The sequence below is a fragment of the Podarcis melisellensis genome (assembly GCF_964234715.1).
Source record: "Podarcis melisellensis genome assembly, chromosome: 14".
Lineage (NCBI taxonomy): Eukaryota > Metazoa > Chordata > Lepidosauria > Squamata > Lacertidae > Podarcis > Podarcis melisellensis.
Window position 1 is genome coordinate 4388254 of NC_138546.1, and position 12526 is coordinate 4400779.

General features: G+C 49.6%; 1 protein-coding gene across 2 annotated transcripts in view; it reads left to right on the forward strand.

Moving 5' to 3' along the window:
* Positions 1 to 12526, forward strand: part of INTS1 (integrator complex subunit 1) — a 71610-nt gene that overhangs the window by 11411 nt on the left and 47673 nt on the right. For both annotated transcript variants that reach the window (XR_014163029.1, XM_081889044.1), the window contains exons 10-19: positions 94 to 270; positions 1661 to 1769; positions 3158 to 3278; positions 5916 to 5993; positions 6975 to 7132; positions 8435 to 8531; positions 8732 to 8823; positions 9457 to 9517; positions 9930 to 10127; positions 11722 to 11851. Coding sequence is in view for 1 of the 2 variants with exons in the window: in XM_081889044.1 (XP_081745170.1) it covers positions 94 to 270; positions 1661 to 1769; positions 3158 to 3278; positions 5916 to 5993; positions 6975 to 7132; positions 8435 to 8531; positions 8732 to 8823; positions 9457 to 9517; positions 9930 to 10127; positions 11722 to 11851 (1221 nt within the window). In the remaining variant the exon portion in view is untranslated. The remainder of the gene's footprint in view (positions 1 to 93; positions 271 to 1660; positions 1770 to 3157; positions 3279 to 5915; positions 5994 to 6974; positions 7133 to 8434; positions 8532 to 8731; positions 8824 to 9456; positions 9518 to 9929; positions 10128 to 11721; positions 11852 to 12526) is intronic.

A 12526-nucleotide genomic window follows, 5' to 3' on the forward strand; every position in this document is an offset into this window, starting at 1 on the left:
TTAGCCAGGGCTGGGGAAGCAGCCTGTGGGACAGATCAGTCCCCTCTTGCCAACCCCACTTAACGCAACATCGCCTCCTTGCTCTCTTCCCAGTTCCTGGCGATGGTCTTCCAAGATCTGCTGACCAACAAAGACGACTACCTGCGCGCCTCGCGGGCCTTGCTGAGGGAGATCATCAAGCAGACGAAGCACGAGATCAACTTCCAGGCTTTCTGCCTCGGTCTCATGCAGGAACGGAAGGAGCCTCAGTACGCCGAGATGGAGTTCAAGGTAAGAGGCCCGCTCAGTTTCCCCCACCAGCTGCGTCTGCGAAAGGCGCCTTATGTGGTGTGTTCCTTCCGTGTTTTTGTTTTTGTTTGCTTTTGTAATTTTTTTGTAATTTTCAATTACTAAAATCCGCTAAAAACCACATTTTGTCAATCTCTAATTACAATTCATATGCCAATATATACCAATTATAAAGCCAATTATACATTTTGTGCGACTTCCCGTGTGCTGGATTTCAAGGTGGAATGTGGTTTTCCCCCCATCCTGCTTCCGAAATCTTAATTAATCCAACTAGATTCAGTCTTGGATTAATCCCTTATCCACAGCTACAGAGCTTTTGACTTCCATTCGTATTATCAGCTTTAATGAATCTTATTTTTGTAAAATAAGTTCTACGTCCTATAAATTTCCTGTGTGCGATGTTTACCGTATTTTTCACTCCATTAGACGCACTGGACCATAAGACGCGCCTCCCGCAAAAGCCAGGGATAGCCGCGTGAAGCCTCCACAGGGCAGCGGGATGAAGGCTCCCCGCTGCCCTGCAGAGGCTTCGTGCCACGAAGGCAGAAGCTAGCACTGCGCAGCGCTCCCTTTGGCTGTTCTGGCTTCTGGGGTAACCCGTGAAGCCTCCGCAGGGCAGCGGGATGAAGCCAATGGGAAGCTGCGCATGCCTCCTCCGCACTGGAAGGAGCGCCAGAAATAGCATTTTCACATGCGTGCGTGTACACACACTCTGGCCCACCACGGCGTCTGCAGGACCGTGAACCGGCCCATGCCACAAAAACTTTGCCGACCCCTGACAGAGCTGTTCCTCCAAGCCTTTGGCCAGGGCACAGCCTGACTCCCTCCTTTGGCAATCTTCACAGAACTCTAGCCCAATAGTTGCCATCAATTTGATTTGAAGTAATTTTTAATGAAATGATTTTACAATATTGTATTATTTTATTGTTGTTAGCCATCCTGAGCCTGGCTTCGGCTGGGGAGGGCGGGATATACATAAATTATTATTGTTGCTATTATTATTATTATTATTATTATTATTTACACTGTTCCATTCTGTTGTTGTATTTTTGAATCCCCCTCTCTCCGAGGAAGAAGAGAGAGAGGAACCATGTTTTCCTTTGTCCTGATTTGTGTATAATAGAAGTAGCTTAGTACCCACACCTCCAGTTTATCTCTGCTGTTGTTGACTCTGCTAAGGCAGCGTGCGCTCACGTCCCAAGACATGAGTCACGGAAGCACGTCGGGGAAGAAGACTGATGGATCTCCCGAGCGACACGCAGAAGGGAGAGACGGGCTGGCACATGTGTCGTTTGCCTGGGGGGGGGCTGTCCTGTCTCCCGGTGACCCCCCACCCCACATAATCACCATCCTCCCCTCTTACCCCCGGCAGGACCGCTTTGTCATCCACATCACAGACCTGCTGGCCGTCTCCATGATGCTCAGCATCACTGCGCAGGTGAAGGAAGCTGGCCTCGCGTGGGACAAAGGAGAGAAGAAGAGTAAGTGGGTTGCATCGCCTGGCTTAGTCTCTAAAAACAGGGCGAGGAAGAGGGAGCTGGGTAGACCTGTAGGATCTGTGAGCCTGCTCTAGAGACGCTGCCCAGAACCGATGTGAAAATAAAGCACATAAATTAAATTATTAATTCCATCACATGTCTGTCATAATAAATCTGAGCTTTGTTGTCGTGCGTTGTCAATCCCACAGCCTGTTTCGAGAACGTTGCCCTCTTTTATCAATTAAAGGTGAAGCATTTGCATGCCCAAACTGCACAGACAGCAGCAGTGGTTTCGTTTGCAAGAGTCGGGGGCCGTTTTTCCAGCGCCAGTCCTTCAGCAAAGGACCCCTCTCGTTTCCCAGGGGTCATGTGATCCTTACCATCTCTTTTTCTTAATCCGCATCTGAACATTGTTAACAAGATAACTCTTGCAGGCCAAAAATTGAACTCCAGTTAATTTTTAAAATGTGGTTCTTTTTTTTAAGGGGGGTGTTATTGGCTTGTTGTTTTCATTTTGATTATATATATTGTGGTTTTACATTTTGATTTTGTTCTGTGAACTGCCCTGAGACCTCCGGGTATAGGATGGTATATAAATTCCAAATGATAAATATAAATAAAATGAATTTTCTTATTGCTGCCACCCACCCTTCAGATCTGTCTGACCAGACTTAAGAACAGGGCTTTTGTATTGGGAGTCACAATTTCCCCCATGGTAGCCTGTTTGGAGCCGCATCTTGGTTGGGGGGCAGGACTGAAACCAGTGGTGGGCAGGATCACACCGAAAAGGGTGGGGTCACCCTCTCTCTCTTCCTACTACCCTGTTTCCTTTTTATCTCTCTCTTTCTTGCCTCTTCTTCTCCCTCTTGCCATTCCTCCACACCCTTGCATCTCCCTCTCGCTTTCCTGCTTCATCCAGTAAGAGCTGTTTGACAGTGGAATTTGCTGCCCAGGAGTGTGGTGGAGTCTCCTTCTTTGGAGGTCTTTAAGCAGAGGCTTGACAACCATATGTCAGGAGTGCTCTGATGGTGTTTCCTGCTTGGCAGGGGGTTGGACTCGATGGCCCTTGTGGTCTCTTCCAACTCTATGATTCTATCCCAGCCCAGGGAAGGACTTGACCTCTCTTGCCCAGATGTCTAATCACTTCTGAAAGGGTTTTGAAATCAGGCCAAGAGGTGCATGAAATGAGGCCCCTTTGGCTGCAGATTGCCCACCCCTGGCCTGGAGCCTTGACCCACCTGTTTTAAGTAAGATGGGCGAGATGCTTACTTTTGCCCTTCGCCTTTGCCCCTTCCCCGCCATGTCTGTGTGCAAGAGGGCATCATGGCTCTGCTATCCTGGGACCAGATGACGTTCCTTCTGACCTCCTCTGCCTCTGTCCTTCTCCCCAGACTTGGAGGTCCTGCGTGCCTTCCAGAACCAGATCGCAGCCATCCAGAGGGACGCGGTTTGGTGGCTGCACACGGTGGTTCCCTCCATCACCAAACTGGCTCCCAAAGAATACGTTCACTGGTAAGAAGCTGAGCTGGAGATGATGGTGTTGATGGTGCACCGGCCTCTTGGGGGAATGTCCTGGGTTCCCTCTGAGCACCCTCATTCAGACCAGGATTCGGTCTAGGGGCCAGGAGGCACTCAAGGGTGGGGAATCAGAATTGCGTGGTAAGTTCCCACCCCACCCCCCCAGTGGAAATAATGACACATGACATAATTATTAAGGTTAATGGGCTAAATAAGGCCACGACTTTTATTGGTTACAGGTGATGAGCAGTATTGGCTTAGGCATTGGTTCTCACCGACTATATCCGACTTCAGCCCGTCTGCTTGAAGTCCAGGAAGGGTTAACCACCAATAGGGGGAGTCCTGCTGATGCACATCAACTAGGAACTCCCCCAGGGTCACCAATAGGGGGCGTGCCATAGGCCCTCACCTCCCTAGGCTTCAGACAGGGCCATGGCCCGCGGAATCCTTTAACGGACTACCCTTCAATATGTGGGGCAGGTGGTGGCGCTTTCTCCCCTCTTCCGTCTACAGAACTATACCAATGCCTAACCGCCAATACCAAGAAAGTTGTGATGATTTGCTACAAGGTAGGCGAAAACCAAGTGGCCTGTGCCAAGTGGGAAAATTCCTACCAGGCCCCTCAACAGTGACCAACCAAGGTCCATTGCAAGGTCAAGGAATGAAAACCTTAAAGGGCGGGAGGGTGGGAAAAGCAGGAACAGCTGGCAGGCAGCAAAGAGGGAGATCCCCGGCCATGTCCTGCTTTAAATAGGGCAGGCCATGCCCCCAGAGCCAGCCGATTGGCTGGCCAGGGGATGACATGGTCGGGAATCCCCCCAATTGTGCTTGGGGGGGCATGACGCCCGCAATGCCACCTCCCCCGGAGAGGAAATGGGTGGGGGTGGACATGCATGGATCTTCTGACAAGGTAGAAGCTTGCTCCTTCCCTGCCCAGGAAATCTTGTGGGAAGATTCAGGACAGATAAAGATTCAGCACATATTAAGCTATGGAAGGATCTCCATGCAGGAAGCAGTGACAGGCACCAACTTGGATGACTTTAAAAGAGGATTAGGCAATTTCACGGAGGAAAGAGCTACTGATGACAGCAATGTTTATGAATACTGGTTTCTTGAAACCATAGGAGGGGAGAGTTGCTCTTGTGCTTGAGTCCTGCATATGGGTTTTCCCCAGTCATCTGGTTGGCCAGTGTAAGAACAGCATGCTAGATTAGGTGAGCCATTGGCGTGACCCAGCGGGCTCCTCATAGGCTCTTATGACAGGGGGGCCCAGAGGCATGACCTGCTGTGACAGCTGGAAGATACAGAGGGGATGGGGAGGTAGGTCTGGTGCTGTCTCCCAGGGAGAGGCGGTACAACAAGAAGAGATTCAACCTCTCAGCCCCACCTACAGACCATGAATCCCCACAGGGACAGGGAAGCCGCTGGACATTGATTGATGGATTATATTCCTATGCAGATTTTCATTCAAACGATGAGATCCCTGCTTCAAGCGGTAAATAATGACATAACAGCATTACAAATACAGCATAACTCGTGGAATAATTAGCAAGTCACCAGTAAAACAATTACAAATCATCAGTGAAACAATTTCAATTATAAGGCGCTATTGACAAAACAACTACTACAAAATAAACAAAGTATCACAATTATAGCCATGTTTTAGGACTACAGTATTTGTAATCTAGAAAGCAATATTACCGTTGGCACAACAGCTGCCAAAATTAAACTAAGCACTGTTCAATTCATACACACACTTCCCACATCCCCATGACTGATAATCTTTCAATCTGTTCAGCTCATTAAAATGCCCAGGCACATACCGTACTTTTCCGTGTATAAGACGCCCCCGTGTATAAGATACCCCCTATTTTGGGGGACTCAAATATAAGAAAATGGGGGGAAATGTCCCAGAGTTGTTGTTGAGCTATTTTTTTGTGGAGAATTGACCTGAATTGTTGAGCTTTTTTTGCGGAGGCTTGCCAAATATCACTCCCCCACACCCCACACTCGTCGCTAAATCCACCTCCTGCCTGTCCCATCGCCGACAGAAGCTGCCAATCACCCACCCGACTGCCAGAGCGTCAGCCAGTCAACGCCACCCATTGACGCAGCAACCAATAACACGCACCATAGCCGCTGACAGCCTGGGCAACAACCAATCACACGTCCACCCTATGCACTACCCATGTATAAGACGACCCCCACTTTTTAGCATGATTTTTCAAGAAAAAATACATAGTCTTATACACAGAAAAGTACGGTAATACCCATGGCAGCAACTCCTTCCTGAAGGTTCCTTGGGCTGGAGGTGGGGCAGCACCAGGGAAACCAACCCCCACATGTCTCTCACCCCTACAGTTCTTCCTCTGGAAACCGCTCCCTTATGAAGACTCCTGGGGCTGGAGGGTGGGGCAAGGCAGGTGGAAAAAGCCATTGCCTGATGGATGGCACCAAACCTGTCACCCCTCCACTTGAAATCTTAGTGGGCAAGCAGGGAATCCTACTGGAGCAACTTTCTTACTCCCATGCAGTCTTGGAACATTTCCTCCTGTTCTCGGGCTCCTGAACCTTGACCTTTTCTTCCTGGATAAACCGATTCTGACACATCGCTTTTTCCTATTTTCTAAGCCTCCACAAAGTGCTGTTCACAGAGCAGCCAGAGACCTACTACAAATGGGACAACTGGCCTCCCGAGAGCGACCGCAAGTAAGTCGGGGGCTTGGCTTTGCTTTATTTATTTATTTATTTTTAAAAACCCACAAAAGCCCAAGGAAAAAGGTTGTCACTCTTATGCCAAAAAGTTATTGGCTAGTGTCAGGGAACTGCCATTGGCCAGAGGTGAGAGATAGAAGAGCCGTTGTGTCATAGGGAGCCTCCAAAAATCTTGCAAAGCAGTTCCTCTTCCAGCGAGGAGGAAAGCCCCATCTCCAGTGGAGAGAAGATGCAAGGACCAGAGGATGCTAGGAAGAGCCTTAACGCCGCGCCTGAGGCAGCTGGAGAGGAGGGAAGCACGTCCTTGCCATCGCCCATCATGCGCAGTAGTTTGAGGCACAGGGAGGGGCGGAAAAAGCTGGGGTGACGAGACTTTTATGCTGGGGGAGGTACAAAAACAGACCACTCCCGGATTCTGCCAGCGATTGAGCCAGACGTGAACTTATGACGCTCTTCACTGTAAATTAAAGGTAAAGGTAAAGGTACCCCTGCCCGTACGGGCCAGTCTTGCCAGACTCTAGGGTTGTGCGCTCATCTCACTCTATAGGCCGGGAGCCAGCGGTGTCCGCAGACACTTCCGGGTCACGTGGCCAGCGTGACAAGCTGCATCTGGCGAGCCAGCGCAGCACATGGAAACGCCGTTTACCTTCCCGCTAGTAAGCGGTCCCTATTTATCTACTTGCACCTGGGGGTGCTTTTGAACTGCTAGGTTGGCAGGCGCTGGGACCGAACGACGAGCGCGCACCCCGCCGCGGGGATTCAAACCGCTGACCATGCGATCGGCGCGTCCCTGTAAATAGTTTGCACCAAAATAAAGCCTGTAAAAGACAGGTCGGAGTCCTGCCTGGTTACTCTCGAGCAACCGCAACAGCACCTGACAGCTAGGTTTGCTGATCTGTTTGACTTTGCACCCTATATGGACTGACTATTTGGAAGTCAGTAGCTCTTTCCCTCTCCCTCCCTCTCTCTCACCAGCTTCTACCTCCGCCTCTGCTCCGAAGTGCCGATCCTCGAAGACACACTCATGCGCATCCTCGTGATCGGCCTGTCGCGGGATCTCCCCCTCGGCCCCGCCGACGCCATGGAGCTTGCAGACCATCTGGTGAAACGGGCGGCAGCTGTGCAGGCAGACGGTAGGATTCTGGCAGTGAAGCCTCGGTTTCGCACACCCACCGGTTTTATTTTGCTTATGCATCTCCAGGTGCTGGAATCATAGAATTGTAGAGTTGGAAGGGACCCGGAGGGTCATCTACGATACGATAATCTTTATTGTCATTGTCAACGAAATTGAAAAATCTACATCAGACATTCAAAACCCAACAAGCCTGTTATCCCAACCTGGTTAGCCCCCTAAAAACTCTGATACCCCATTTTTAAATACAATATACTTCCATACAGACTCCTTACATTGCGTTTAAAACCAAAATCGCATTTGGATAGAAACTGTTTCGCAGGTGGCTAGTCCTAGTCTTTATAACCCTGTACCTTCTTCCAGAAGGCAGAAGCTGAAAGAGATCATTTCCGGGGTGTGTACTATCCTGCGCTATCACTGCAGCTTTCTTATGGCACCTGGAAGCATAGATTTGATCCAAGGTGGGAAGAGTGTTCTCTCCGCAGTCTTTATAACTCTGGACAGCATTGTTTTTTCCCTGACTGTGCAGCTCCCAAACCACACACACAGACTAGTTCTAGTCTAGTTCTAGGTAGGAACTCAACTCAAAAAAACACAAGTTGCCCGTGTGTGTGTGTGTGTGTGTGTGTGTGTGTTTAAAGTGAAACCTAAGGGGCTGGCCCTCATGGCAGCAAAGATACAGTCATACCTCTTGTTACGTTTGCTTCAGGTTAAATCTTTTCAGCTTGCATCCCGTGGCGACCTGGAAGTGCCGGAAAGGGTTACTTCTGGGTTTCGCCACTTGGGCATGTGCAGACGCACAAAATGACATCACGCGCATGCGCAGAAGCGGCAAATTGCGACTCGCGCAGACACTGGTTGCATTCTGGACTCTGGAACAGATCCCGTTCGCAACCAGAAGTATCACTGTACAAATAAGATTAGAGCAGAGTTTGCTCATAATTTTGAGTCTAGGTGAGATTTCCAATTGAGGCAGAAGGACCTTTTCACTTATAAACTTCCCTGTGTCTCCCCAATGTATTTGTCTCTATTTTCCCATTTTTACTCATTTATTTTTCTGCCCTGCTTTCTTTCTGCGAAGCTCCATGGGGCAGCATTCATGGGCATCATCCTATCTGGGCAACGGACCAGACCCGGGCCAGCTTACCTGTGCTTTCTGTTACTCCTGTATAACCTAATTTCCTTTTCCCCTTCGTCGAATCTGCACTGTTTTCCTTTAGGACTCCGCTAGTTTTGAGTCTGCAGTCTTAAGAAATTGAATTGCATCAGCACACAGCTCACGACATATGTCTGCTTCCTTTAGATCTTGAAGTCTTGAGAGTGGAGAGGATCCAACTGATCGATGCCGTCTTGAACCTGTGCACTTACCACCACCCAGAGAACATCCAGCTGCCCCCTGGGTAACATTTGCATGCATGCAACTCTTGGGCTAGAGAGAATAACTTATTTTTATTGTGAGCAGAAAACATAAGGAAGGGGTGGGGAGCCAATAATAGTGAATGGCTATGTCTAGAGCATCTTTGGGCAATGGAAACAATTTTTTTTAAAAAAAAAATTAAACTACAGCAATGCAATATGATTGTTTCTGTCTGCTTTGAAGGTACCAGCCTCCAAATCTGGCCATCTCTACTCTCTACTGGAAAGCTTGGCCTCTTTTGCTCGTTGTTGCTGCATTCAACCCCGAAAACATTGGTGAGTGTAATGAGGACAAAAAGAAAAGCCTGCTGGATCGGGCCCAGGGCCCATCCGGTCCAGCAACCCTGTATCCCCTTACCAAACTACAGTGCTCTGAATAGCTCAAGGAATTGTAGGTCTGTGAAGGGAATAGCGGGGGAACTCTCAGCATCCTTAACAAACTACAGCTCCCATAATTCTTTGCTGGGGAAGCCATGGCCATTTAATTATATACAGTGGTACCTCGGGTTACAGATGCTTTAAGTTACAGGCGCTTCAGGTTACAGACTCCGCTAACCCAGAAATAGTACCTCGGGTTAAGAACTTTGCTTCAGGGTGAGAACAGAAATCATGCAGCAGCGGCGCGGCAGCAGCGGGAGGCCCCATTAGCTAAAGTGATGCTTCAGGGTAAGAACAGTTTCAAGTTAAGCACGGACCTCCAGAACGAATTAAGTTCTTAACCTGAGCTACCACTGTGTGTATGTGTGTGTGTATATATTTGCAGAGAGCTGTGTTCAAACCTCTGGCTGTTCTGCATGGTGCCATCTCAATTCTCTCTCTCTCTCTCTCTCTCTCTCTCTCTCTCTCTCTCTCTCTCTCTCTCTCTCTCTCCCCCTCTCCCCCCCCCCCCCGCGCGCGCTTGTGTCTTAGGTCTCGCTGCCTGGGATGAGTACCCCACGCTAAAGATGCTCATGGAAATGGCCATGACAAAGTAAGTCTGCTAATCCCGCCTATTTTGGGGAGCTGAAGCTTAGTCTGTACATAGGGCAGATTCCCAAGTGGGCCAAACAAATTGTACAATGTCTGGCTGCAGGTGGGTGCTGCGTTAACATTAAAAGAGTGGGGGAACCAGATGAAGGCTGAAGATTAGCACAGGAGGTGTCCTCCTGTCCTGACCACAGATGGAAACTCAAAATGGGAAGGCAGGGCAAGAGTTTCTGATAGCTCTGAGTGAGCAGCTTTTACCCTCGAAAGAGGCACTCTTTACGCTGCTCTGTGCTCCTGCGGTTGGTTTTCTGTCCTCTTAACACCAGGGCCTTTTGGGTGGTGGTGCCTGCCCTCTCGAATGTGATCCCAGGGAACATCGTTGATCTCCTCCTGTGCTCTTATATTCCCCCTCTCAGCAATTACTCCTACCCTCCTTGCACTCTGACGGACGAAGAGACCCGCACGGAAATGATCAGCCGCGAACTTCAGATCTCGCAGCGGGAGAAGCAAGAAATCCTCGCTTTCGAGGGCCACTTGGCGGCGGCATCAACCAAGCAGACTATCACGGAGAGCAGCAGCCTCCTGTTGTCTCAGCTCACCAGCCTGGATCCCCAGTAAGCAGCCTCTGTTCCCCCACAGCATCCTTCCCCAACCCGGCGCCCTCCATACAATTCAAACTGTGCCGGTTAGGGTGGATGGGAATTGTATCCCAAAGGAGAATGTGAGAAGGTTCAGGTCTTTCAAAGTGGGGGAAGATCATGGGATTGAAATACTTTATTGTCACTTGTACAACTTGTATACAGTCTGATTACACGCTCTCCCATCACATGTCAAGGAGATAAAGAAGTACACACCTTTTGGAAGACCTCTGAAAGCAGCCTTGTACGGGGAAGTTTTTAATGTTTGGTGATTTATTGTCTTTTTATATGTGTTGGAAGCTGCTCTGAGTGGCTGGGCTCTGAGCAAAATGCAACCCACGTCTGCGCATGTGCAGGTCACGATTTGCCACTTCTGCGCATGCATGTGACGTCATTTTGCGCGTCTGTGCATGCGCAAGCGGCAAAGAGCATCGAAACCCAGAAGTAACCCTTTCCGGTACTTCCGGGTCGCCGCAGGACGCAACCTGAAAACATTCAACCTGAAGTAAACGTAACATGAGGTTGTTGTTGTTGTTTAGTCGTGATTGACGCTTTGTGACCCCCTGGAACAGAGCACACCACGCACTCCTGTCTTCCACTGCCTCCCGCAGTTTGGTCAAACTCATGCTAGTAGCTTCGAGAACATTATCCAACCATCTTGTCCTCTGTCGTCCCCTTCTCCTTGTGCCCTCCATCTTTCCCAACATCAGGGTCTTTTCCAGGGAGTCTTCTCTTCTCATGAGGTGGCCAAAGTGTTGGAGCCTCAGCTTCAGGATCTGTCCTTCCAGTGAGCACTCAGGGCTGATTTCCTTCAGAATGGAGAGGTTTGATCTTCTTGCAGTCCATGGGACTCTCCAGAGTCTCCTCCAGCACCATAATTCAAAAGCATCAATTCTTTGGCGATCAGCCTTCTTTATGGTCCAGCTCTCACTTCCATACATCTCTACTGGGAAAACCATAGCTTTAACTATACGGACCTTTGTCGGCAAGGTGATGTCTCTGCTTTTTAAGATGCTATCTATGTTTGTCATTGCTTTTCTCCCAAGAAGCAGGCGTCTATTAATTTTGTGACTGCTGTCACCATCTGCAGTGATCATGCAGCCCAAGAAAGTAAAATCTCTCACTGCCTCCATTTCTTCCCCCTCTATTTGCCAGGAGGTGATGGGACCAGTGGCCATGATCTTAGTTTTTTTGATGTTAAGTTTCAAACCATATTTTGCGCTCTCCTCTTTCACCCTCAATAAAAGGTTCTTTAATTCCTCCTCACTTTCTGCCATCAAGGTTGTGTCATCTGCATATCTGAGGTTGTTGATATTTCTTCCGGCAGTCTTAATCTTGGCTTGGGATTCATCCAGCCTAGTGACTGTACTAATAATTTTTTTCTTTGTGAACCGCCCGTCTGACAGCTTTGCCCTAGCCGCTCTGGCCTGTGTGCTGTCCTTTGCCTGCGCTGCCTCGCTTCTGCCTCCCCTCGAGGCAGACCAGTCTTTAGCAGCCTCCAGGGAAGCAGTGGAGAGGTGGGGAGTTGTTGGGAGAAAAGCCAAGAGACCCCCTTCTGTTCCCTTCTCAGGGGCCCCCCTCGCCGGCCACCTCAGCCTGTCCTGGACCAGGTGAAAAGCTTCAACCAGTCTCTCCGCTTGGGGCACCTCCTCTGCCGCAGCAGACACCCCGACTTCCTGCTCAACATCATCCAGAGGCAGGTGGGTCACCCCCAGGGCTGGGAAGTGCCATTCGTGGGGGGAGGCAGGGGAATCGAAGGCAGCAGAGAGCTGCCGCTTGGTTTCATCATTCTGAATCAGTGGCGTAGCGTGGGGGGTGCAGGGGGGGCCGGCCGCACCGGGTACAACATCTGGGCCTTAGGGGGCGCAAATTACTTGCCTTGCCCCGGGTGCTGCCAACCCACGCTACGCCACTGGCTGAATGCTATCCATCGGGAAACGGAGAGCCTTTGGGGTCACACCAAATGGTTCGACTTAACGTCTGGATGCGCTGAGAATGTTGGAGCAAGGATTGTTCAATCGGAGCAAGACTGAAAGAGGGTTGGGAGGAGATGGAAGGCTGAGGCTGGAAATGGGGCGGCTTTTGTAGAGCGTTGGGAACGGCACACGGTTGCCTCTGCTTGGTGGTGGCCCTGTTTGCAGAATTCCTCCACCATCCCAGTTATTTGGTTGATCCCATCAGTTCTGGCTTTCCATCCAGCTTCAAAGACCCATCCATTCATTCATTCTTTTAAAAGAAGACACCTCAAAGCAATTTACTCAGAGAAGAAAACGATAAAATTCTCAGTGAAAACTTAAAAACAATTAGAACATTTGAAAAATTAAGACCACGTAAACTAAAATCAGATTTAAAGGCATGTCAACATTCGGTGTATC